Consider the following 27,729-nt stretch of genomic DNA (forward strand, 5'->3'; position numbering starts at 1 on the left):
TACGAAATTCTATTTAGAGATTCAATGACTAAGCCTCATTTGTTTCAATAGTCTCTTTAGATTTACTGAATTGAATGAAATATTATAATTGAGAGAAACGCTGGTAGCGAACGTGTTAATTAGCAAGCTCCAAGGAAGAGTCAAATTTAATTGATTGGTTTCCAGTTGCAATGTAGAAACAAATTGTCATCCCCTATCATTGTTGAATCTTAAAGATGCTCCAAGATCCTCCGCATAATCTGTCAAACCTGTTCGCAAGTACCTCTGTTCGTTAAGTTATCAGTAGTTCACGTGCGTTAGGGGATTCCCAGCGGAGCATATCGCATAATAAGCAGAACAAAGGACAATGGCCGGCGATGATCGGTCCGCAGAGCCGTTGAAAGCCACGAGTGCGCGGCGAGTTCTTCCTCTCGATCTCTGGGGTGAAGTGGATCGAAGAAAATGAATTGTTCGGTTAACGATCGTCGGTCGCCGGATCCCCGGAGGACAGGGAAACTCCATTCGATCCGGGGCCACGAGAGAGGCGCGTTCAGCACTCGACGCGGCCTGCCGCGATCGCGTTTACGCGTGGCCCTCGTTAGGGTACGTTTACAGCGGAACTGCGATGGAAGCTAAGAGCTGTGCGTTTGATCGTGGCGCTGATAAAATATTCTTCTCTTGGATAAATGATACGATGAGTGATGGGTGATTAATAGTTGTATTAATAAATATAGTATTAACCCCTTGCACTCGAGAATATTTTTCTCCACAAATATTCATTATTTTCTGATGAAATATCAATGATATGTTTCACAATTAACATAAATACCTTGCGTAAATTAAGTAACAGAACTATTTTATTTCGATGTTCCATATGTTGATGCGTTATATAAAAATTTAATATTGAATTCTAAATTTTATCATTTTCATGGGTCAAATCAAATGGCGACTGAAAGGCGCCTCTCGAGTGCAAAGGGTTAATATAGTGTTGATAAATATAGTACTAATAGTTCTTGTGTTAGTAAATATAGTATTGATAAATATAGCATTAATAAGTATAGTATTGACAAATATAGCATCAATAGTTATTGTATTAGTAAATATAGCATTAATAAATATTGTATTGATAAATATAGTATTGATAAATACAGTATTAATATACATAGTATCGATAAATATAGTATTAATAAACATAGTATCGATAAATATAGTATTCATAGTTATATCATTATAATCTTCAAGCTTGCCACGAAACGCCCAAAAAAGCGCACTGCAAACGTAAATATCAAATATCACATTATTCATATCTCATATCTTTACATTTCGTCAAAATGCTTCCATTACAAAACAGAAGCTTCACAATGAAATCTATTATCGCACATTCATCCCCAAAATCGTCTCCCGAATCCCTCAACACGAAAACCAAGAAGCAGCTTCTCGTTTATCAGTCACCGCACACCTCTGATAACCCGAAACTCAATTCCCAGAATCAAAACCAGTTCACACTCGCGGCCAAACATATTTACCGCACCGCGAGATGCACGTAAAACACATGAAATCGATGAAACATTAGAATCTCATCGAGTGTCGCGGCTCCGTTGCAAACGTACCCTTACGCTGCGCCAGCAATCAGGGCTGTGGTCGAGCCAGGTGGACGAGGGAAGAAAAAAACAGGTGGGAAAAAGAGGAACAGAGACGCGGCGAGCGAGAGGGGCAGGATGAAGCGCAGATTGCACGTCGGGGAAAGCAGTCGCGCATCAAAGACCGATTAACCCCGTCCCCTTTCGAGGCGGGGAAGAGGAAATCCGCCGAGCCGCGAAAAAGGGATCGCTACATACATGTATATATATATATATATTTTTTTTTTCCTGCTCCTTTTTCCATTTCGGGATCCCACGATTGAAAACTGACGAAGTATTCTGTCGTTGTTACATCACCGATATTGTTTCATCGGTCCGCCGATCGGGATTCTCGCGTGAATCGCTCGATCGACGCGGAAATTGGCGCTCGCCGGAACGGCCGCGCGTGAATTCGAGTGGAGGTGTTGATTATTCGGAATTCGATGAAACTTGGTACGTATTTTTTTTTCGTTCCCCTCCCGCCTCCCGCTCGCACCACTTTGGCGACCGACGAGATTTCCGGACGGGGTGATTTACTCGAGAACGGAGCGCGGCCATTGTTGCCGCGAGAACTTTGCGGCGATCGCGGCACGTGTTGGCCGCGTGCGCGTGGAACAATAGCGTGATTAGTACTTTCGGAGCTGGAGTTCCCGAGTTATTTATTATTCTTGACTCGGAATTCTGCGTTTCGGGTTCATCGTTGTTTAACCCTTTGCGACGGCGTCATTCGCTATTCTAATTTATATTGATAATTTATTTACGATATTGGAACGGTACAGATAAGGTATATATACATATCTGTTTGCTTTAACTGGTTTTATCGGTGAATCGAATCGATTAATTGATTCTTCAATGTTCATCCCCTCGTTTCTGTTTCCATTGAAAAGACTTTATCTAATTTGTTTATCTCGATTTTGTGGTTATTTGACTTGTTGAAGTAGGGAACTTTACTAGTCCAGGAATACGTTATGATCTTTGAATTTTCAACTGGATAAAGAGAACGGAGGAATTTGGAAGAATTTCCTCTCGTTCGCAACGCATTGTTGCGGTAACATTTACTAAATTGCGCGTTGAAATGGGTTACGCGAGAATGTTACGGTTAAATGGCCGCGAGCGGAGGAGAACAAATTCTGTTTTCCCGTGTTATTTAAGTCATTAGGGGGCAGCGACGCGACGACTCTATCAGATTACGATATTATGCGTGATGGGGCGAGTCGTCGGCGGAATAACGCTGTAACGCGTTAGCGCGGACTGCATAAAGGCCAGTCGGTCCCAGGAAGCCGCAGATGTTCACGTCTAATTAGGTAAAATCAGCGTGATCCGTAATGAGGCATATTATTTTATCTGCGCATTAATTAACCCTCGGAAGGCGGTTGGCCCCGGACGGGCGCGGCATACGAATACGCGCGGCCATTTTAACTCATAGTAGAATTTCCATTATACGCGGCCTTTCATCGTGGCATTGTACCGGCGATTTCGTGCATACTTTCCCGTTAACCACGTAAAACGAAAGCTGAAATATACCTACACGCACGAAGAATAAGAAACAAATCACGTTGAATAATACAATCTTTGTATTTATAAAATAAGATTGTATCATTCAATTTGATTTAAACTCTGTGATATAGACTCTTTATAAAACGAGCCCCATATAAATTAAAATTGACTATATCGAAATTTCTGACATATGAATCTTCTCATTTTAACTATTTCTTTAGAACGTTTATTATTTCAAAAGAATCAATGATCAATCTCAACAAATAATTCTCTTAAAATGTCACTTCAACAATTTCTACATGACGTTCACAATTTCTATACCATAAATTTTCAAAATACTACCAATAAATAACTCTCTTAAAATATCACTTTAACAATGTCTCTATAACATTCACAATTCTCGAAACGTCCATTTCGAAGATGCAACCGACAAATAATTCTTTTAAAATATCACTTCAACAATTTCTCTGTAACGTTCGCAATTCTCGAAACATCCCTTTTAAAGATGCAACCGACGACAAATAACTCTTTTAAAATATCACTTTAACAATATCTCTATAACATTCACAATTCTCGAAACATCCATTTCGAAGATGCAATCGACGACAAATAATTCTTTTAAAATATCACTTCAACAATTTCTGTAACGTTCGCAATTGCCAGAACACCAGTGCTCAACCAACGATACACGATTCTCTCAAAATATCATTTCAATGATTCGCGACTCCGAGAGAATCAATTGCGAACGTGCAATCGCCAACAGATAATTCATCCGAAATGCCCCGGACGGTATGACTAGCAAGCTTTTTAATATTCTATAATTAGTCGGCTAGAGGGGCCCGTCTCTCAAGCTTTCCAGAGTTAATCTTGAACCGTAGGCCAACGAAACCGAGATAATCTCGAGAGACTCGGCTAGCGAGTAGCTTAAGTCTGCCGGATCCCGGGGCACGGTCGAGTGTTGTCCCTGCCACCCCGAGAAATAGCTAACCCGTTCCTCAAGGCGGCGGAGTTCCCGCGGAACGGACGTGTCGTGAGGTTATACGCGATGTCCCGGCCATTATCGTAATGACATAATGACGTGATATTATGGGGTACATTATGGACATCGATCGTTTGCTGTCTGTAATTACAGCCGAATGCAATGCTAGACGTACAGTTAGAATATGATTATTATCACCGGTCCGCGGTGTTATAGTGTAACTGAGCGCGAGCGATAATAGATCGTGCTCGCCGCCCACTAATGCGGTAATAGTCGCAGGTGGAAGGTCGCATTTTACGTTGTCCGGATAAGCGAACGATACGGGTCGACTTTAATCTTCGCTTATCCGTTGATATTTTATTGGCGCACCCTGCGCAGATTTTGTTCGATCGTTTGTTACTTCATCGCGCGCTCGCATCGAGATCAATTTACTTGTAGCTGTCGCTTATCTTCGACGCGAGACACTTGGCAACGTGGAAATTTGGATTTTTTGGAATATTCAAATGTGTTGGATTTTTGGGAATTTGAACGGGAGTATCGAGTAGTTTCATGGTGGTTTTCTGATTTTTGGAGAACGGTTTCGTGTTTCTGTGTAATTCGTGAAAGGTTGATTTGTTCAATTTTGTTCGTTTGTGAAGGGAATGTATTGTAAATAATGCTATTTAATGTTGTGACATTTGGCGAGATGAACGTGTAATAATAATAAAACGATTCAATGAAATAATTTGATACATTGTTTTCATTTTGTGCATTTTGCTGCGTGAAATCGTGCGGCCTTCAACGTGTTAAACAATTTTAGTGTTTATTATGTATCTGCTTTTCCTAGGCGATTTTTTAAATATAGGTTCAAATCTATATTTTATGGCATTTAAACAATTTAAGTATGTTTATTACGTATCTTCTTTTCCTAGATTTTCTATTGCTGTTGCATTTCATTTTTGAATAAATTTGAACGGAAGTATCGAGTAGTTCTTTATATTATGGTGGTTTATTATGAAGATTTTTGGAGAACGGTTTCGTGTTTTTGTGTAATTCGTAAAAGTTGATTTGTTCAATTTGTTCGTTCGTGAAGGGAATAATGTGTGAGATATCAACGATGCAAATATTCTCTGAAATTTTGCATCATGAAGCTGTGTTACTGCTCGAGTCTGCCTGGTTTACTTGCTCAGGGTCGCGTGCTCTATTTCTCAATTGGGTTCGGCGTCTACACTCTAAATAGGATACTCGCAGAAAACGTCGAGTCTCGTTAGACTGCTAGTACAGAAGTCTGATTATATTTAGAACGTCTAAGAATACTGTAACGTCGCACCGATACGTAACGTCATTACACGGAACAGACGTATCGGTGCTCGTGTTTATACTGGGAAATGGACTACTGGCTAAAAGCTTCTTTCTACAGTCCATCGGTGATTTTACAGTTACTCCATTAGAAACAACCTTCAATTCACGTAGCTAACAGAAAAATTTAAAAATACTCTGATGTTATTCCTGTATTATATAAAATCTAAATTGATTATTAATTAACAAACAGTTCGATATGATATCCATATTAACCCTTTGCGGTCGTCAGGCGATTTACTAAATGATAAAATAATTCTGTCTCTTTGTATATTATATACATTTATATTAGCTGCAAAAAGAACCATTAATATTTCATTAGAAAATGGTAAATATATCTAGCGAAAGAAGCTTTCGACTGCAAAGGGTTAATTTAAACAGAACAAAAATGTAATCTAATACCCAAGAATTCAAGCCAATATCATTCCACATTCTCATGTTTATTCCCTACCTCAAAATTCACTTCTTATTCTTTAAACCACTGGAAACGTTTACAGTCTCCAATTATCGAATGCTCAATTTTTGAAAAAGCAAGCTTCCGACAGCAAAAGGTTATCCAAAACACAACGAAAATGTAATCTAATACCCAAGAATTCAAGCCAATATCATTCCACATTCTCAAGTTTATTCCCCACTTCAAAATTCACTTGTTATTCCTTAAACCACTGGAAACGTTTACAGTCTCCAAACATCGGATGCTCAACTTTTCCCCCGCGGAGGCGACCCGACGCGACGCGTTCGCTTCCCCGATACCCGGTCCCGTTTCGCGGATGCCTCCGTTTTATCGGAATTTTTATTACGGCAATACACGGCGGCGTAAGCGATTTAGCCGAAATCACGAGCACGTTGACGCAATCTCGTATCTTGACGCGCGGGAAATAAAGGGTGAAACCCAGTGGAACGCGGGCCGCGTATATACCCCGGTATCTGGGACAATATATCCGCGGGAAGAGTTTTTCCGGGCTCGTTCGTAGCCGCCGCGCGATATCGCGTCCTTACGATCGCGGCTCGGCCGCGATCTCGCGAAGTTGTTTTATTTATATCGGTAAACGGCATAAACTCGCGACTCGCTCGGTGTCCCCCGTTGCCGCTGACGCGTCCGTTTCATCCCTTTCGGCTGCCTCTCGCCCCGCTCCGCGCGGATGATACGACCGCCCCGCCGAAACTTCTGTTTATCCGAATATGCGAGACTTCTTTAACTTTTCCGCAACCACGTCTCGATCGTGCTGTTTCCTGTTCGCCGGGAACAGGAAGAATTTTCGGTGAACTTTGCTTTCGCCTACTTGCCCCTCGGATTGTTCCGATGACCGATTTCGGTGATTGTTTGTTTCATTGAATGTTAAATCGGTTAAGGGCACTTGTTTTACACGAATGTGTTGCAAAGAGATTGCTCTATTTTTGTGAAACGATTTAGTTTCCAAAGATTCTAGAAAATTTAATTCTTAGAAGTATATTGGGAGAATTCTGTAACTTCCGTTCGTGTAATCAATAGTTCTGATTTAGTAACCGATTAATTTCTATTAGATTTATCTCTGAATCTTAAGAATATCGAATACCTATATTTGTTGAATTATTCCCGAATCACCTCGAAAATCTTTCAATTTTAGAATCGGTCGATTTGGTGATTGTACATTTGCATTGAATATTAATTCTATCTAGAGACACTTATATGAATATACAAATAAACCCTTCTATTATTATAACAACTTACTTCCCAAAGATTCTAGAAAATTTCGTTCTTAGAGCAATATTAGTAGAGTTCTATAACTTCTATTCATATAATCAAAGGTTCTGATTTAGTAACCGATTAATTTCTATTACATTTATCTATGAACCTTCTTGAGAATATAACGAATACCTGTACTCGTTGAATTATTCCCGAATCACCTCGTAAATCTTTCAATTTACCGTGCTATCGGCCGAAGAATGGCTCTCAGGAGCCAATTAGTCCGGTTCGATTAATCCCATAGTCCAAGTCCTCGTTTCCGCGAGGATGGAAATTATTTATGCGTAAAGCTGGATCCACTCTTCCCTTCCTTTTCGTTCTTGCCGGGCAAATAAGCGTTTACGAGCATGTAAGCGTCGTGCCAATTCCGAATTCATCCCGTGTGCCGTGATGTCGACCACGGTTGACCAAATTCAGCTGGAAAGTCCGACGGTCGATCGATCCTCTCCGTTCCGCTCGCACTCGCCCGAATACAGCAGTTTTTAATCGCCTTTGCCGAGCCGTGACTGGTTTCACCATTTTTCCGTCGATGTAACGGAAAATCTTGGAGCAAACGGCGCGGCGCTCTGCACCGATGTAAAACGATCGCGACGATAAGCCGGCGCCAGTTTGCAATGGACTTCGGATTAACCGAGGAACGGGCGTAACTGCGCGTAACACGGACTTTATTCCTCCCTGCATCCTTCTTCGCGTGCATTACTTCGCGAGTAGTGGCCGGTCGATGGTTTTCAGGACTCTCGTCGATCGTTCAAGTCGAATGCTAATAATCTCTGTTGAGCCTTTGTTACGGAGATTGTAACATTCTGGTTCGGTGACTGTTGCTTTGTTTATGGTACGTTTGTTTGATGTGTCAGTCGATTTGATGTTGTATTGTCGGGCGATCGAGTCTGTTATGTTGGGGAATTCCTTTTTAGAATCTGAAGAGGATTGAATATTGGAAAGTTGAAAATTGGAACATTGGAACACTGGAGCATTATAAAATTAGGAAATTAGGAAATTATAAAATTAGGAAATTAGGAAATTATAAAATTAGGAAATTAAGAAATTATAAAATTAGGAAATTAGGAAATTATAAAATTAGGAAATTAGGAAATTAGGAAATTATAAAATTAGGAAATTAGAAAATTAGAAAGTTGGGAAGTTTGAAAGCTTGAAAATTTAATACTTTAAAAATTTGAAAGATTGAAAGACGAACAAATTAAAATATTCAAAATTGAAAATCTGAAAGATTGAAAGATTAACCAATTAAAATATTCAAAATTGAAAATCTGAAAGATTTAAAGATTAACCAATTAAAGTATTGAAAGATTGAAAGATGAATAAATTAAAATATTCAAAATTGAAAATCTGAAAGATTGAAAGACGAACAAGTTAAAATATTCAAAATTGAAAATCTGAAAGATCGAATAACGTCTGTTTATTACCCAATAAAAAGACGCATCGTCTCAAGCAACTTTCACCGAGAACTTCGAACTCGAAGTGTCACGCGATATTAAATTATAAAAATAATAACGCGACACAACGAAGAAAGGTGCCACGAATAATTAGAACTAATTCAGTGGTAGCACTCTAATGCAGGCTCGGCTACATATGCAAATGGGACACACTCGTTACTCGAAGCCGACGTTAAACACGGCGGCGCGGGATTCCTTTCGCGAAGCAAACTCGTTAATGCGCGGAGTGTTTCTTCCGAATCGCGGAAAGAAGAATGAACTCGAGGTAACATCGGCGGAGTGAAACTTTTTCCGGGAAAAGCAACACGCTCCCCATTGGCCGCGGTCATTTCCCGGGTCGCATTGTTTTTCCCTTGCACTTGGCAGCGCGTTCGCGCCCGCAGTGTCTCCCTGGCGCAGTCTTCGTCGGTAAAACGTCGTTCCCCTCTGCGGGCGCGGAGCAATTAACCAATTTACATGTCGAAGTAGCTAATGACTCGTCGCCGTGGACTCTCTAATACGCGCCGTTTCGTCCCTTTATTATTTTGGCCGCGAGTCTTAGGTGACTTCAACTTCAACCGCGACGTCGACGAAATTACAGACACCCTTGCAGTCTCGTTCCTCCGTCGTAAGTAGACCAGCTAGGAAAATGAAACGAAGGAAAAACCATGGAGTCCGTGCGACAAGAGTTCCTGCATATAACTCCGTCATTACGAGTTTCGAGTATACTGTTATATAAAAATCAGCGAACGACGTTCCTTCGATGAATATATCGCGATTGAAATTGGATAGAGCAAGGATTGACAAGCAATCACACCGTCCGATGTATAAATGTTGGTAAAGGGAGAAACTGTGGATAGAAAAATATGCGCACCGTTCGAGTTTAATTGTGAATTGTCATTAAAATTTCAGGTAGCCGGATTTTACCGGTGTTTTTCGGTTCATCCGGGGAAAATTGATTTTCCACGTGATTTTCTGTCGTACGGTAATAAAAGGCATTGTTAAAAGAGGATACGGCGGCGATAAACGCGGACGGAGTAGAAAAACTGGACGGGACAGAAGCGAGCAGCGTTCGAGTTTAGTCGGGTAATCTTTTCACGGAAAAACTGATTTATGCGAGGCGCACGAGGAAGGCGAGCGAGCGGCGTCCAATTAAACAACAATCCGTTTACCAGTTAATGCCCGCTTCGACGAGTATGTCGGGCTAATATAACACGCACGCGTAAACCGGTATCTCGCAATACGGTCTATTTTCCGTGAAATATTGCCGCTCGTAAACCGAAAATGGCGCGGGAGTCTGCGAGAATCTTACCGGATCCTTATGCAAAGCTGCGCCGGGGTATTATGTGTACATTTACGATGACTGTGGACCGAAATAGAATTTGGTATCGAAGTTCCCGCCGCGCCGGGGAAGAACTCTGCCCGTACAAAAGGAACAATATCCCTTTCACGGGATATTGGTTCCTATGACGCCGGTTGTTACGAAACAAATCGGAAACTCCTATCATACGTCGGGACGCGTAACTGCGATATTCGAAATGATGTTCTAATTGAACTGTACAACGAAAATAATGAAAATTTATGTACTCTATTGCGAAGTTATAGAATATCCACGTCATAACGAGATATACTCTATTCAACGCAAAGATCTTTCGCAAACTCCATCGCTTTGTTTCTGTTTCAATATTGAAAATAATATTCTTAATTTTCACACAACAATAAAGATTTACACGTTCCATTGTACATTCGTCGTTTAACTCGAAGACTACAGAACGTTACTTCTCATGAGAATAGGATAATAAGATTTTCCACAATTCATTACTTCATTTCTTCCGACATCCCAAACACAAACAATCCCATGGAAAGTATTCCGGCGAAAGCTGTCGCGAGGCGCATCCCCGCCGACAAATTGGAAAATTGGCGATTTTAATCTGAGAAATAGCATTCGGCTTGATTACTTTAACGGGCTAAACGAATATTGACGCGCCACGTCCTCGATGGGAGTGCTCCGATGGATCAATTAATTAAACGGCGTATTAGGTTGTCACGCCGGGAGTCCTTGCATTTTAGAAAATGGAGAGTCACAAAAGAGCGACGGCGGTGCCTGGGCGCGTCGCGCCGACGTTATCGCTTTAATAATTAATAGACAGTACGGCAAACAATGTAGGAAGCGCGTCTGCCCGAAATATCGGCGTCGACGCCAAAACCTCGTCAGGATCGCCGCGACAATGGACATCCGTCCGGCTTATGGAGATTTATCGCGTCGTTCCGCGACGGTCGCGCTGCGCTCGAGGATCAAACGAGGCACGAAATATGGGCTCCGCGTCCGAGAACCTCCGCAGAACTCGGCTCGATGGGATTCACGGGAGACGGATCGCTCTCCGAAACAAAATATTCAATCGCGGCGTAAATAATATTCTTTCATTCGAAACTAATCTGATGTTTCCTCTGCGATGGCTCGTAGAGAAACTTAAAAGAAGATACTCCTCCGTTATGCAGATATAAACCGTGGCAAACATAAATTTTAACTGTTTCTCATTTGACGTGGAAGAAACCTGATTTTTAGTAGATTTTGTACAATAAGTGGAGTCCTGTTGTTTCTTTGTGTACCTAGGAATGATTTTAGTGTTTCTGGAATATTATGTTATAAGTTTCAAACTACTTTTAATGGATTATACATTCAATCATTCTAAATACAACCGTTTGGCGAACGCCATCTCGACGAAACGAAGTTTGCATTTGGAAGACTAACCCGCTACAGATGATCTAATTACTCGAACAGCAAGAGAACCATGATCTAATTACTCGAACAGCAAGAGAACCACATAGTTCCCTTTTTCCTATTATTTAAGCAATTGATACATAATTCAGCAAGATTCATTCCAAAGAATCTTCCTCCCCAAATGGTTAAAATTCCCCATTCCTTCCAACAACTCCCAAATCTCCTCCACACCCCCACATCAACTAATCCCGCAAAATCGCAGCGACGTCAAACAACCCCCGCGAAGAGAGCCGAAAAATACGAGAGTTGCAGAAATCGATTAGTCCGCCGTTACAAGCGAAAAAGGACCGTCGCAGGGAATAAATTCAAAAGGCGTTGAGCACCGGGAAAACGTTTCGCCGCGAAATTTTCAATCCCGACGGCCTCGGAGGGAAAGCCACCCCATCGACGCGCGTGTGTGCCGCGGATTTTTATCGCACTCGTATAATCGTGACGCGGGGCGACTCGAACGAGATGGGTTACGAGGCGCGGACGGGAAACACGTTTCTTAATAGATAGGGTGGGATCGAGGGTTCGTAATTCTTTACGACGACGACGACGACGACGACGACGACGCCGTCGACCCTTCCGCGACGAGGATCGAAGGGACGAGGGGCGCACGCCACGGGATTCGAAAATTCCGGGCGGTGTTCGTGAGTAAATACCGTCGCCCGAGTTTCTCCATTATATTGGTTTAAAACGATTTTTCTCCCGTTTTCACCCCGTCCCTCGCACTTTTCCACGCCCTCCCCGCCCGTCCGCGCGGCCGCCGCCTGCTTTCCCCCCGTCGCTTCCGCTAAATCGACCGCTTCGAGCGGGGGCGCGTGTTCATCGAACGGCCGGGGGTTTTTTCGCTCCCCGAAAACCGAGTCTTTGGGTTAGACGGTCTTTTGATAGAATTTTCAGCGATGGCGGACGGGGGAAACTCGATTGGGGATCCGTTGAATCGAAACCGGGGATAGGATCGATGAAAGCTTCCGCGGGAAAACTGCTATGGAATCGGTTTAAACAAATTGTATCGAATAATTGGAGTGAAGTATCGGTGTGTCGAAACCTGGCGACAAGACCGCGAGCGCTCCCGTATAACGGGGCTCCGCAAGATCCGATTCGGCGGGAATTTCATTCGACCAGCATGTCGGGGGTTTGGAAATTTTATTTGGTATCTGTTCGTTCCTTTTCTTTCGGTTAACTGATTTTCTTCCGGGAATATGGGGAGCTTCGCGCGAATCTGATAGGGATTCGACTGGTTTCTGTACCGATCCTTTTATTTAGGTCAGCGTTTCCCAACGGGCAATTTGGTTTTTGAGGGGGGCCATTTGAAATTTTAAATATCACTTCATATATTTCACAATATTTACGTATGTAAACAAAATAGTAAAAATATGATAATTATAAAAATACTATAATATAATATTGAATATTATATATATGTTACATAGGAGGCATAAGAAGAAGGTGTGATTGATTGATTTCATTTTTTTCTAATTGTGTCTGTTTTTGTTAATTATACGAATTCAGGTTTTTATTAGAATACTTTTAGATTTCTTTTCGCTTCATTTTTGTATGGGTTTAACGTTTGGACAGGAGTTTTAAAGGAATTGTATCGTTCATCGAAGCCGGTCGAGGGAGAAAAAGAGACGGTCTGGCTTGGGACAAATTTTGAACTTTGCAGTTGGATTTATTGGTGTGTCCAGGAATTTCCACTTTGGAGACGATTCTTTTCGCGGATTATCCTGACAGACAGCGTTTTATTTTCAACGCGGTTTTTCCTTGGCGGTCGTCTTCTCGCAAAACCTGTCCCGCTGGCTGTTTGCGAGCGAGGAGTCAACACTGGTCCGCAAAAAAGAGGGAATAGGCGGGAAACACCGGTCGGAGATAAAGAATAACGCGTTCTCGCGCCAGTCGAGCTCGTGGAAAGTATAATTAAGCCGGGAAATACACCATAGAATCTTTTCTACGGTCGTTGCGCAGTTTTGAAGAGCGAATCGAGCGTGGAAAATCCAATCGAATGAAGCCCAGTGTGTTCCGGCTCACGCCGGAATCATTTCTATGGCAACCGAATCCGATTGTAATGGAACACACATTTTACAAGGAACGTGAGTGACAAGTATCGAAACATTTGTTTATCTTTTTACCGGAAGGAACACGGCGTTCTACAGATTTATTATTCTGTCACGGAAGCGGATTTTTATTGAAGCGCGATACATTCTACCTCGCCGCGCTGGAAATACTTTCGGTATTTCTTTTCATATCTATGCAGCGGGATGGCGATACTAACGGTATTATTTTACATTTCTGACAGAAATGAATGGAACGCTGGCGTATTTTATCGCATTCAGTGATTATCTCTTCGCCAATTGAACTATCGAGCGGTTAAAGCGTTATTCTAACTTTAGAAAACAAACGTGCGTATATATCTTGGAATCTTAATTGATTTGTATTCTAAAGCACATACACTAATGACTGAATTTACACAATAATTCACAGAGAAACACTTTCAAAATTACAATAATTAAACAGTAGAAACAATCAAAGAATCTGAACCATTTAACTCGGTTGGCAGTTCCAGAATAATTATAAATTTTAGTTTCTAGGGAATATTATATTCAACTACTTTCGTACATCAAATCTACCTACTGAAATGTATTTCCAGTTCGAAAGCACCGGTAACCAAATTACACCGAAATTTCCAGTTTTCTTCAGACTTCCCTCGAAAAACGAAGGAAACTCTTCATCCCCCGATTTTTGTTATTCACGGGACAGAGCGCGCTTCCGATCCACACCGAATTGTTCTCCGTCAGTGTGTAAAGGGTTTGTAATGAGGTTCGCCTACGAAATCGCTCGGCAACTGTGTCGGGATCATCGTTATTCCCAAGACTGGCGTTGTTCCGTTAATCCTGACGATTCTTACAGAAATTCCGGCGGCGAACCACTCTTCGACAATGGATGAACGTTTGTCTGCGGATACTTGCCAGTCCCTCCTCTCCTTTTTCCTTTCACTCTCTCTCTCTCTCTCTCTCCTTTTCTTCTCGTCCTTTTCTTTCCTTTCGTTTTTCCTTGATTTTTTCGCTTATTCCCCCGTTATCCTCTCTCGCTTTTCCTTCCTCCTCGAAGACCTCATTCTCTCCGCGACGCCGTAGGATCGACGCTCTGCATGCTTCCTCGAGGAATTTTCCGAGGCGGATTCTTCGCGCTCGCGTCTCATGAATCGTCCACGAATTTTTCACTCCTTCCGACCTCGTTCCCATAACCCCCGGCTTCCATCGCGCGAACATCACGGACGGATTCCTCGCGACTGTACCCCCCGCCGCGGCGGACGTAGAATTTCGTTGCCGCCATTAAATCCCGAGCAGAAGTCTGTCGAAAGTTGGATGAATTCCATTTTTAACGATTTTCTGGATTTCGGTGCCTACACTTTATTCTGCAATGTCTACGATGTTTTATTATTTAATAAACTCTCCGTCGATTCGAAAGATTCTTCTGTGTACATCGAAGTTCGAAAGGTTGTAAGATTTTATAGATGAATGTTGAAGGACTTTTATCGATTTTCTGTATTTCGGTACCTACATTTTATTCTATAATGTCTATGTTTTATTAATTTAGTAATCTCTCTGTCGATTTGAAAGATTCTTGTGTTGATTGAATTTAAAAAAAAAATAGTAATATTTCACAGATAAATGTACAAATATTTATTTCTTCTTTATCAAGGATTTTGATGTGCTAATGGTGAATCACATGAATTGTTAGATTTTTAAAAGATTCTTACTAAAATTATAGTTTCTTAAACTCACCGGTGTGCGTTTCAATAGAAGAATTACGTTCCACGTTACTAACAATATAATTATATCGAGGAGGGCTCAGAAATGGCACAGGGAGCTCCGTCAATTCCCGATACCTTTTACTTTGTCGACTCGATCGGCTTAACTTCTGAGAGACTCAATTGTACAGGGTCTTGGAAGCTATCGGCTTAGATATTGGAAGATCGGCGCAAACAGATTGCCGGCTGTTCCTCCCATTCGTTCTTCATCGAGGCATTTTCATTGCGCGGGCCAATTGACAAGTTTCTTTCTGTTATTGTTTGGAACGCGCTGTGGCTCTTTTACAAATTCCCGCAATTGACTTTCGCTGCGAATAAAACGCCCATTTTGCTCGTTCATAATCGAAGCCGGCCGAAGCAGATTATGCTAATTCCGGCGTTTTAAATAATCGCGCTTTCAATCGCGAATTACCGTGAATATCGAGAGCATATTCGTTCCGTGGCTTTTGTTACACAAAATTATTCGGTTTCCGCCGTGTTGAATTGTCAGGTCATATTAAACATATTCCTTTTATTATTCCGTATAATTATAATATATCAATCAATGAATTCGACATTAATAACCGAGAAGTATTCGACTGTGGATTTTATTGTCACCGAAACGCAGTGATATTATTAACAGAATTAAACCTCTCGGAAGCTGGAAAACTCTAACTATTCTTTTTCGACTTGCTTGAAACATGGAGATTCTTTCTTTGCCCCGCATTCGAGCTACAAATCCTCTCTGCCCGCTTTCCACCACTTTATTCAATCCTTCACAAACGTTTTCTCTCGTGCAACGCCTACGTGTTTCATATTCAGAACTTCATTTCACTTTCTGAGGTGTTGTACGGTGACCTCGTTAATTCATATCTTATTTCCTTTAATACACTTTCTTTCCGTTATTCTAAATTCTTTAATTTCACGTCCCTTGCACCGTTAGATTCACGGGTTTCAGTGCTCTTGCCTTAGTTATTAATATCTGCAAACTGTTAAACATCCGAAATGATGTTATAAATACTTTTACTTGAATACTGAACGAACATGTGCAAAAACCAGGAAATAAATCGTCACTTTTATAACGGTTACATATTCGTCGTATCGAATCGGTAGTTACAGAATATTAATTGCACATGTATCAATTAACGAAGCTATTTTATTTCTATATCTCACATATTATTGTACTACACGAAGCATAGTATTAAACATCAATATTTCAATATTCAATCAGTATCAATATTTCCTTTTTTGTCAATTTCAATGCAACAAATAATATCCTGTTTACTTATTAAAGAATTTACTCGTTTCTCCGTTTATCCCACAGAAAGCCTGTCTTTTTACTTCTGACTATGTTGCGCAATAATTCCGCTAACCAAACCATTCATTTTCTCAATTTCTCTTCTCCGGATTAACCGCGCTGGCTCCTGAGCGACCGATACGTTGACCGAGAGTCGTCTCTCGGGCGCAAAGGGTTAAAAACCAGCTACAGCCGCGTTCGAAATGACTCGCGACGGAAGGAAGTAATTAATACCAGAAATTCCGGCGATATAAAAATGAAGTTACGTTTCAGGCTATAAATAATTAGTCCCGTGTCGTCGTAACGTTCGCCGCGGCTCCCATAAATTCGGTGGGAACTTTTATCAGGCGATATTTCATTCGCGGGGAACGTTTATGCGGCTGATTTAAACGGCGCGAGGACGTCGCCGTCTTCATTTTTCCACGAGCCCGCCCGGCCACCGGGCAATTTGTAAATAAGGTGGACATTAGTTACTTCACTCTCAAAGGGGTTCCTTAATCACTCTCCCGAGAGGGGATCCTGCGACGGAGACACGGAATAATTTAACGACCGCAAGGATTCGGAGCCGACCGTGGATACCCGTTTCAAAGAACCACTTAAAGGATCTATAACGTGGCGCGAGATCATTCCCTAGGTAGTCAGCTTACGTGTCGTCTATTTCCCGACAGTTGACTGAGACGAAATTAGTGGTCGTTGATAAGAACATTGGAGACTTTAACGGGTTAAGCGCCATATCAGCCGCTGACGAACGACGCTTATGAATTACTTGGACATGCGAAGTAACCGATGTCGAATGAAAATGTTTAACACTATTCCTACCGCGACCAGTCAGATGACTGGTGTTTAGCACAACTTATATTTTTTAATATAGAACGAAGATAATAGCCAATTTGACAGTGTACAAATATAGTTTCTTTTATTTAGAAGTATATAATTTACATTTTATTCGTTTTCACCGCATTTTCTACAAATAGGTTTGCGATTGTACATTTCCCACACTCGTACTTTTTACATTTTAGACAGATTTTGTTAGTCTCATTGTTTGTGCAATATCTTATTTGGCATGGTGTCGTTCGCGTGAACCCGTACTTGTATTTTTGATTTTCTTTGCCTAACTCTGGTTCTTTTTGATATTCAATGGCAAGTTCTGCCAATTGAAATAAAAATTCCTGCCTCGAAATCTCTTCTCCCGTAGATTCTTTATATAAAATCCATGCATTTATCCGGGATAAATCTAGGATATTGAAAAATACCTGTAAAGGCCATCTCCGACATTTAGATTTCACCGATTTTACCGACGCCGATAGGCGAGCGAGAACTGTAAACACTTGGAAGTACCGTAAAGCAGTTCCTAAAAGGCACTTTTTGGCTAAAATCATGCCACAACTGCATTACCTTTCGTTTGCAACGACTTTATAGTATCGGAATTGAGTCTTTGAGAGAATACTACTACAAAAAGATATAAATCGTTCTACCGGTCAAATGACCGGTCGTGGTAGGTAAGACAGACTATAAATTTTTCTCAGAAAATAAACAATAAAAAGTGAGAATATTGAAAAATGTTTTATACATATATTTTAGGAAAAGTCGTGAAGTATAAAGGTGATTCAATTACGTTGTCTGTAGGAAATTCTAATCGAAATTTTAAAAACAGTCATTTGACTGGTCGCGGTAGGAATAGTTAAAACATTGCACTCGTATGTCATGCTGGAGGTGACAATACACAATATATAAAGATATAATATTAAATCATTCGATTGTACTGCATTATTATCGCACGTTCGTCCAGCTGAATGTCACCGCGTTAGGTAGCATTATTTATAATGTAGGAATCTTTTCGCATAATCGTTTAATTGAGTGAAATATAGTAATCGGTGACCCTCGTGGCGTTCAACGTGTTAACAGACGCTTCTTTCCACGTTGAATTGAAAATTCATGGGTAAACTTCCATGTTAGTTGAGGGAAAACAGTCGGCAACTGAAATTGCAGGTTTATAATGAAGAGGAATTGTTTAATGCGGTATGGTTCCATATTCTCCGATGTTTTGCAGGTTCTAATAACATAGGGATACAATGTAACTGGGTCGAATTTTGTTTGTAATCACCGTGTCCGCTATTATTTCTCGTCCCGCGAATAACATGCGCCGGATTAACTTGCCGATTTGATAAATGAGTTCGCCACTCGTAGAAAGTATCCGCGTTTCGCATTATTTGTTTTCATTTATTCGCCGGGTTCCGCTGCGCGCAGAAGTTTTCTATTCTATATATGATTTCAGTGTTGCACAAACAGAGGCAGTCGAGTGTCGGATCGATACTGATAACGAGGGTGTCCCTTATTTCTTTCGTGTAACTTTATGTCAGTGCGATTTGTATGAAAATAATCCCACCAATTTGTCGGGATCATTTTCGCACGCGAACTTTGATACAGTGAAATTAAATAATACGATTATTATATTTCTAATTGGAATATTTTTTAACATTTTATATTTAACACATCGCGTGCCGACCAATTTTCAGAAAACTGAATTGTACGAATGGCAATTTTCAATGAGACTATACGTACAAAAATTCAGATATATTGTTATGTAATGTATTTTAAATAGATAATCAATTCGAATCAAATTTAATATTTTTTTAAATGTTGTGGTAAATAGAAATAGTAAGTGTCTTTATAAAAAAACGAGATTTCTCGTTACCAGTACGCAATGAGTGAAATTTCATGAAACTTACGGATCTCCCATCGATCATAATTTACAAATTATTTTATCGCAAAGCGCTTAGTGTTGCAGAATGAAATATATTTAATCATTTCGTTACTTCATTTTCATTTTCTTCTGTTTTATATACGTTATATGTAGATCAGTGTGGGGAAATCGATCGTAGAAGGACAAACAGGCACGAGAAGAAAGTTCCCGAGGAAATTCCAGCAAGAAAGCTGACCGAATCGCCTCACCCCTTTCTCTCGGCGGCTTTTTGAATCGGGAACTCGATTGTTGACCGATCCGTCGAAGTGGATAAAGATAAGGGAGAAAAGATTCAGTGCGGATTCCGTGTTGCGGACGGTCCGCAACGCGGTCCGACTTGTTTTTCTCGTTCGGCACGTTTCACCTGACGGTTACGTCATAAGTTACAGTTGCCTAACTGTTCTCGAAATCTTTGCTCCAACATCGCGGAGAAATTGTTCACTTCTTCTCTCGTTTAGCGAAACGAATGATTTTCTTCTCGTTTAATAAACGATGATTCTTATAATTCCAACTTGCAAGGTTCAAGTCTCAACGAATCAATTTTAATAGTGAATTATTTATCGTTTACTAAACAATGGTTCTTAAAATTCAAACTTTCAAGGATTTCTAGTCTCAACAAATCAATTTTAACAGTAAATTATTTATCGTTTACTAAACAATGGTTCTTGCAATTCAAATTTGCAAGGTTCAAGTCTCAACGAATCAATTTTAATACTAAATTATTTATCGTTTATTAAACAATGGTTCTTAAAATTCAAACTTGCAAGGTTCAAGTCTCAACGAATCAATTTTAATACTAAATTATTTATCGAACTAAAAGGTGACCGGAAAAATTGATTAATCCTTGCTGAACATTTCCTTGCAGTTATTTACTAATTTCTCGTGTAGTTAATGTAATTTATTAATTGATCATTCATTTACGATTTCCATGGTAGGACAGAACATTTTATGACTCCTTGACAATTGATACAATCCCCCATTGGCCAGAAAATCCTCGTTTTACTGCGTTTTTCTTTCGGTTTCCCTCCACCCAATCATGTTCTCAAGTCCAGCTGCATTATCCATATTGATAACAATTATCCTGAGTGAGTTTTTATGCTTTCAAGACGCTCGTATCGATTCCTCTCGGGGTTAGTGGCTAGCAATTACCTTCAAGGCTTTTATGAACGACAATAGGAGATTTCTCCATCGCGGAGAATGCTTCGTATCGTTTTGTACTACGTCAGGTTTCAACAGAGTTCCGCTGATGGTATTACAAGTTCTATTGACCGATACTCGATTCTCGAATTGTTTAATTTCTGACAGAAATGTCCGTGATCTGTACGTCGAATTTTGCGACCACCTGCACATTTCGTTGCAACGTGTAAACGAAACAATAAATTAGTTTATCGATTGTTGTATTTCATTTGAATTTCGATTTCCGACAGGAAGTTCTTTTTACGGTTGTTCGGCGAATCTTTTTAGCTTTCCATTACTGAACGCGACGTCTAGTTCCCTATGATTTATCTACGTTCACAAGACCGAGGTTCGTATAAACAACGTATAAACAACACTAAGCGCGTGACAGTGATTTAATTAATTTTCATGATTGCTATAACGCGCACGCCATGAATGTAAACTCGATCCATCGCGCGGAATACGGAGCGTCCACCGCGGCCATATTTATCCCCCGGAAATGCAATATTGATTCAACGGAATGAACTACAATTGTTTGTTTGGTATTCTGTTTTCGGCTCGCAGATCTTTCTCAAATGGTGCTCGACGGGTTGGAAAACTATTAGTGCACGAAACAAACGAATGAATAAATAAATAAATAAACAAATAACTAAATAAATTCATCATTACTCACAATACAAGAATCAACTCTCAAATACATTCAACAACCGAAACCCTCAATTCCAGTCACAATTCGCAACCCTCATCAACAAAATTATAAATCAAAATTAAAACGAAAATTCTGCTTAAACTTCTACTGCAAAACGAAAAAAGTCAATATATTTAGTCCACTATTTTGAAGATTTTCAAATACATCGATGAGAACAATCTCGAACAACCGTTTCCTTCATACGAACCGTTTCTTTTGAAAATGGCTCGAGTCCGCTTGAAAAAGGTTAGAAAGCTATTAATAAAAAGATTCTATAGAATTGTAACTATTGTGGTATCGTAGTTTTGAGACAGTGGGACAGCGAGTGTTCTGAGGGCCATAAAAGAGGGAGACTGAAAGAATGATTTTTAAGTATGGTGAGAGATTTTGGAGAGAGTTGCGTTGGCCTGAGAAGAGAAAAGACCTGTACACTGCGAGCTATATCGTTTCTATTTATTTGTATTTTATTCAATTATCTATTCCTATTTTTTTAAATGAAACATTTAAATTCCATTAATACCACGCTATTATAACGGTTAACTCGATTCCTTGGAAAATAGACTTAAGCCACTTTCAAGATTGTCAACGAAAGGCTTCAGTTTCCAAGACAGTCGCGAGAAATATTTGCTAGTTAACATCGAATTTTTCAAGCTGACAAATTAATATTTCCATCTCGATGCTTTCACGAGGCAATTTCCACGATATGTACACGGCGAGCGCGAGGAGCCGTTTACCGCGTCCGCTGTCACTTTTATTCTCCCAGCGGTACCTCACGGAAGACGTAAAGTCGGACTCCCTTTGACCAATTTCTGTTTTTTATCGGCGCATAAACCGGAAATCCTGACGGCGCCTTCGGCGGGAAGGAGCCGCGAGACTGTTTGTCGAGCGCCGTTTAATTCCGGCGTATCGCGGCGAGAACCGTTGCCGCGGCGAAACTGTTATCCCTGAAATAAAAGAACGTTTAATGGATCAGGGTCTGCCTTCTGCGGCCGTTCGCTGACCCTTGATCAAAACGCTTCGAACAGCAGTATCGGCCGGAATGGGGGATCATTCCCCTTTAAGTCGGCGAATTATCGGCTGATCCGGAGCGGTGCTTGTACTTTATCGCGCCCATTTCCACGTCCGCTGGATTGATTCTGCTTGAGGATTGCCTGATTTAAATTATAGCCGGCCGGCTCGTATCATCGCATCATCATCGTTCGCCTTGTGATTTACGTTTATGGACACGCGAGACGCGGGACTCCTTACGCTCTGTTTCGATCGCTTCGAGAGCGGATTCCTGAATATTCGAGATTAACCGAGGTGTTCTGGAGGAATTGTTCGGTTTTATGTTAATGTATATCGATGAGTGAAGGATCTGTCTTTAAGTCACTAGGAAACTTATTGTTGCTGATGAATTGCACGTTTGGATATTTGCTTTGGAATAAGGTTTATTACATTCAATTTCTTTTGAGTTGCTATTTCATCATTTCCTTAGAGCAAGAGTAAAATTCTATTTTCTAATAGAACATTTTTCTAGTGTTCTAGTGACCTAGAAATTTATTCACTTTATTGCAAATTTGGATATTTACTCATAAGATTTATTAGTACCTTCAATTTTTTTTTACTATTTTATCATTTCCCTAAAGCAAGAAAATTCTATCTTCTATTTTCTAGTATTCTAGTGTTCTACTGTTCTAGAAATCCATTCACTCTATTGCAAATTTTGGATATTTTTTAAAATAAGATTTATTAGTACATTCAGTTCCTTTCGAATTGAGTTACTATTTTATCATTATCTTAGAGCAAGAAAATTCTATCTTCTATTTTCTAGTGTTCTACTGTTCTAGAAATCTATTCACTTTATTGCAAATTTTGGATATTTTTCTAAATAAGATTTATTAGTAAATTCAATTTCTTTTTAACGAATTACTATTTTATCATTTCCTCAGAGCAAGAGTAAAATTCCGTCTTAATTCTATTTCATACACTACTTGCAACACACAAAAATGTAGATCACGGCGCACCTAGCCTACAATAAAAACGTTATCGAGGAAAAATTGAAGCAACAATGGAGAGGCAAGTTTTCCATCGTAAACAGAGGTATAAGGTGTTGAATAAATCACTGTTTACAAGGCTGTCCTGTCTGAGGAGTTCAATTACTTCTCGCTGCCCGTTTACGAGGATAGCTACGACGAGACTATATTTCCCGGGCGCTGCCAGTCGGGATTCGTTTTTCCTTTCTCCTCTTTTTTTCTCCCGCCGAACCCGACGTTTCTACCTTGTTCGATGTAACATCGAACGCATTTTCTCGGTCAGGGGCAGTTAATGGCTCGACTGCAGCCGCCCGACCGCGTAGATGGCATTCCGTAGATTTACGAGGCGACAGCTTTTACAGCCGCGTTCCGGGATTCGTAGTTTTACGCGTAACATCCGGCCGATTTCACGCGGGGAAATCATGTCTCTGTTTCGAACTGACAGCCCGTCGATCGATGTCAAAAACCCGTTTCCCCTCTGGCTAAAAGCCGGCAAACGTAATTGTTACAGTTTAATGACGAACTGCTACGGCTCCTGCGCCGTGTCCATTGACAAATTAGATCTGTCACGGTTATTAGTCCCGGTAATGAACAGTTCGATGTTTTCTGCTGAATTCATTATTTACGGGACACGATTGGAATTGTCGTTCTCAGGTCCATCAATGCGCGATTCGTTTCATCGAATTTGCCGTTTTGTTGTCCGCGACATAGAAGGTTTACGGTAGCCCGATAATGGTCCCGTTGCAAGTGATTTCCCGTTCTGTTACAGCCAACCATTTTCGGCACGGTGACGTCGGAGCCCAGCTTGAACCCGAAGGATGGCAACAGTCGAAGGGTGAGTGATATCAGATTCATCGGTCAATGTTCAGGCTCGTAATGTGCTAACAATGGAACTACCGAGCAAGTCAACCGTTTTTGTAAAGTTTCTTTATAAAAGCTAAAGACACTTAGCTATGCAACTTCGCTAATTACCACAGTATTGAAAAAATATAAAATTTAATTCGAATTGATTATCTATTTAAAATATACTACGTAACTATATGATATCTGAGTTTTTCTATGTATGATATAAGTTGACCTCAGTGAAAATTGCCATCACAATTCAGTTTTCTGAAAATTAGCCGGTACGCAATGTGTTGAGATTTCAATTGGTTTATATTTTGATTTAGGTATCACTGAATCAGCCTCTTTAATGATTTCTTAAAGTGTCTATAATTTTGCAATAATTGTAAAAGAAGACACGTGGAACTGATCATTTTGATTCACTCGGTAGTTCTAGTGTTAAAGTACCATTTACTACATGAATTTAATCAAAGGTTCTGTAATTAACGACTAAACCGTTCAACAAGTAAATCTGAGAGAACTATTTTCCAGATTTGTAATTTTCGCAAATTACATTCCTCATTATTTGCAACAGAATGATTTAAAAACTCTTGTTCACTTTATATTATTAACACGTTCATGCTACTTATGGTACAAGCGTAATTTCTGTAAGGACATTTTTAATGAGACATGCGTTAAAGAATAACGGTACACGCGAAACAACAGAAACGTAAAGAAATAATAAAATATCCGAAAACTCAGCAAAAACTTGAGTGTAACTGAATCCATTTAAAAAACCAGTGCACTTTATAAGCAAGATACAAACTTCCGGTGGCAAGGAATGTGTTAATATTCAAGTACTTTTACTTTGTCGCTGTCAAACAGAAGGCGATCCAATTTCCCTCGGACTGCCCCGCGTCCCGAGCCAAGTTTCCGGCTTCAATCAAGTGCAAAGTACTCCATCGTGATTCGCGAAAGTAAAAGTTCGAGATTCCGCGGAAAAACGGGGCACGTAATGCCACGATAATTTTTCGAGAGATACAAGTTGAGCGCAAGGAAATTTCGGTCCTTGCCGGGGGACGTGTCCCGCGGGACGCTTTCCCGGGTCTTAATGGGTAAAAATTGCCGGTAAGTCGCTGTTCCCCTCTAGCCTTAAATGCCCGAAGATAGAGCGTTCAAGCGGTCTAATTAAAAGTAACTGCGGTACCAAGCAAGTCGTTCAGCCCCAAAACCCTTCCCGCGGAGGGACTTTAACGTGCAAAGTCGCGAAGGCCGTGTCCGCTTTACGCCTTGCATAAATTCTTCATAATTGTGAAATCATGCAGAATATTGCGGGCTCCGGGGAACTGCGGAGAAAAAAAAACACAGGAGAAAGGTTCATTTTCACGAGAAACTTTTTATTAGTTCTATACACTGTCCTTGTTCCCCGTTTCTCGGAGCGGCGAGACGCAAATCGGAATCAACGGTGACCGGCGTTCGATCTTCTTCAATTCGTCGATGTATCTGTATCTCATTATCGACTAATTTATTGACAGTATGTTCGATAAAACGCATATTTCCGATTTAACCTCCGTTTCCGTCCTTTGTAGATTCGTTTTCGAGATGAAAGCTTTTACATTCGTTCGGAACCTGATAAAACTGTGATGCTTTAATTAAAGATACTGCGCATCCGTTAAATACACCCGACGGGGGATATTAATCAAGTATACGAATGTTTTCGAGGGTTCGGCGTACAACCGTGAAAGTTATTAATAAACGTCCCGCGTTTATTCCACGGATACTAAATATTCGACGTTACGACGCAATTGCGCGAAATGAAATTTTATTTTATTCTAATTTGAAACGGTCATTCTGTTCCTCGCAAACACGGCGAAATTAAAGGTTTCATTGAAAAATACGATTTATTGCTCGCTCTCGGATAAATATTTTTCAATCTATTCGCGTTATTTGCGCCGCTGATATGTGTCCGTTCCGCATGCAAAATTCGTAATTATTTCTTTAGAAGATACACGAGCGATGTCAAAAATTTATTACGCGATCGGAATGAAAAACCAATCAAAGATTAATTTCCGTAGTATTGATACAAGTAAATAAATATTCCCGTCGAGCGGAAGAATTGAGAAGCATTCGTGGAAAATGTAATTATCGGCGTCAAATTTTACAGAAACAGCGAAAAGGTTACGTAACATCGGATTAATAAATGGTATCTGTCAATATCATCAGTATTACGAATAATTACTATTACCAACGACTGCCTACAGCACAAAAATTACAAAAAAATCAATCAAAAATACACAAAGAAAATGTTTCAATCCAAATTATCAATTTCGATTATCGAAACAAAGAATTGTTTGCCATTTATAAGACAAACCAACGCGAGTTGCATATTTTCCATTTCGACGTCGAAAATTTTATGCATCGATTTCCGGTGGCAAAGGAAAACGCTCTCCAATGTATTTTTAATTTATCCAAAAACAGGAACGCTGTCGTGCAGCCTCGAAGTTTTCCGTGGACAGTGTAAATGCGGTTTTACCTTTCAGCCACGGCTGCAAACAAACCGGAGTGAAAATTTACCGGAAACGTCGCGTGTCGTCCCGATAAAAGTTCCACGGATCGAATAAATTCATGAATCTTAGATGCCGCCCGGAGAAACGGGTCCCCGAAACGTATCACAATCCCCGTTGCTCGACACGGTCGGACTCGAATCGATTCCAATGAATATTTAATTCATGATGCCCGATAAACGCCACGCTTTCCCGGCTGCCGATGTTTCCCGCGAACGTCTCGGCGAATGGGAGGTTTTTTCCAGTCGCGGAGAGCAGTCGTCCAATATGAGAGTGCGATGTTATTTTTATAAAAATTGATACTATTCGTATGATACGGAATTGTTGCATTAGCGGCCTTTATCTTCGAATTCAATGGAAAGCGTGTGATTTCTGAGGAAGTACTCGGATGCAAATGTATTTCAATATTGGAGGCTCTGGTAACATCGAGACGAGGAGTTGGTTGGAAGTCTTCTTAAAGAGGCTTTTTGTTGGCGAGCTATGATCGTTTATGGAGAAGATTGGTTCTACCATCGAGTGTAAGCTTATTAGTTTCTTAGGTGTGCTTTTCATTCGGGTGAGATATTCCATTCAGGAGAAATACCGCGATAAAGTAGTGAAAGTGGGAAGAATTAATCTGTCGAGGTGTATAATGTTCATAACAATATAGGCGGTAAAATCATTTATATTCAACTCGTGTTAACCAAGGTATTGAGATACGCGTTGGTGCAACAAATAGTCCATTTAATTAATATTCATATATACAATAGACACACCTGGTAACATATTCAAAATTAATTCCCAAACACCAGAATAAAAGACAGGACTGATAACATATTCAAAATTCGAACATCAAAATAAATATCTCCCTAGCACAAACGTTTATTCAATCAATTCAAATAAGAAAAAAAAACACGACTGTCAATATATTCAAGATCCGAATATCAAAATAAATATCTCCCCAGCACAAACGAACATTTATTCAATTAATTCCCAATTGAAAAAAGAAACAAAAGACGCAACTGGCGACGCGTTTAAAACTCGAACGTCAGAATAAATATTTCCACCGGTACACATAAATATCCATTACTCATACAAACACGCGCGGCGCCTATTTATCATCCGCCCCGCACGCCCACGCACCCGCATCGAAGACTGTGCCATGGGAATCGAAGAGCAGGGAGGGTCGAGGGGTTGCGGCAGGTGATCGAACGACTCCTGAAAGGGATGAAACGTAAATACGCGTGACGCCCGGCCCCGTAATGGATGTTAGCGTTTCGGAATGAGCGGCGGATCGTTTTGGATTTACATGTTCAC

General features: G+C 40.5%; 1 protein-coding gene across 1 annotated transcript in view; it reads left to right on the forward strand.

Moving 5' to 3' along the window:
* LOC116432825 (uncharacterized) overlaps positions 1-27,729 on the forward strand; it is a 474,592-nt gene that overhangs the window by 152,085 nt on the left and 294,778 nt on the right. The window contains exon 3 of the mRNA XM_031990240.2: positions 23,817-23,882. Within this exon, the coding sequence (XP_031846100.1) occupies positions 23,817-23,882 (66 nt within the window). The remainder of the gene's footprint in view (positions 1-23,816; positions 23,883-27,729) is intronic.

This window comes from Nomia melanderi, chromosome 9, assembly GCF_051020985.1.
Source record: "Nomia melanderi isolate GNS246 chromosome 9, iyNomMela1, whole genome shotgun sequence".
Taxonomy (NCBI): Eukaryota; Metazoa; Arthropoda; class Insecta; order Hymenoptera; family Halictidae; genus Nomia; species Nomia melanderi.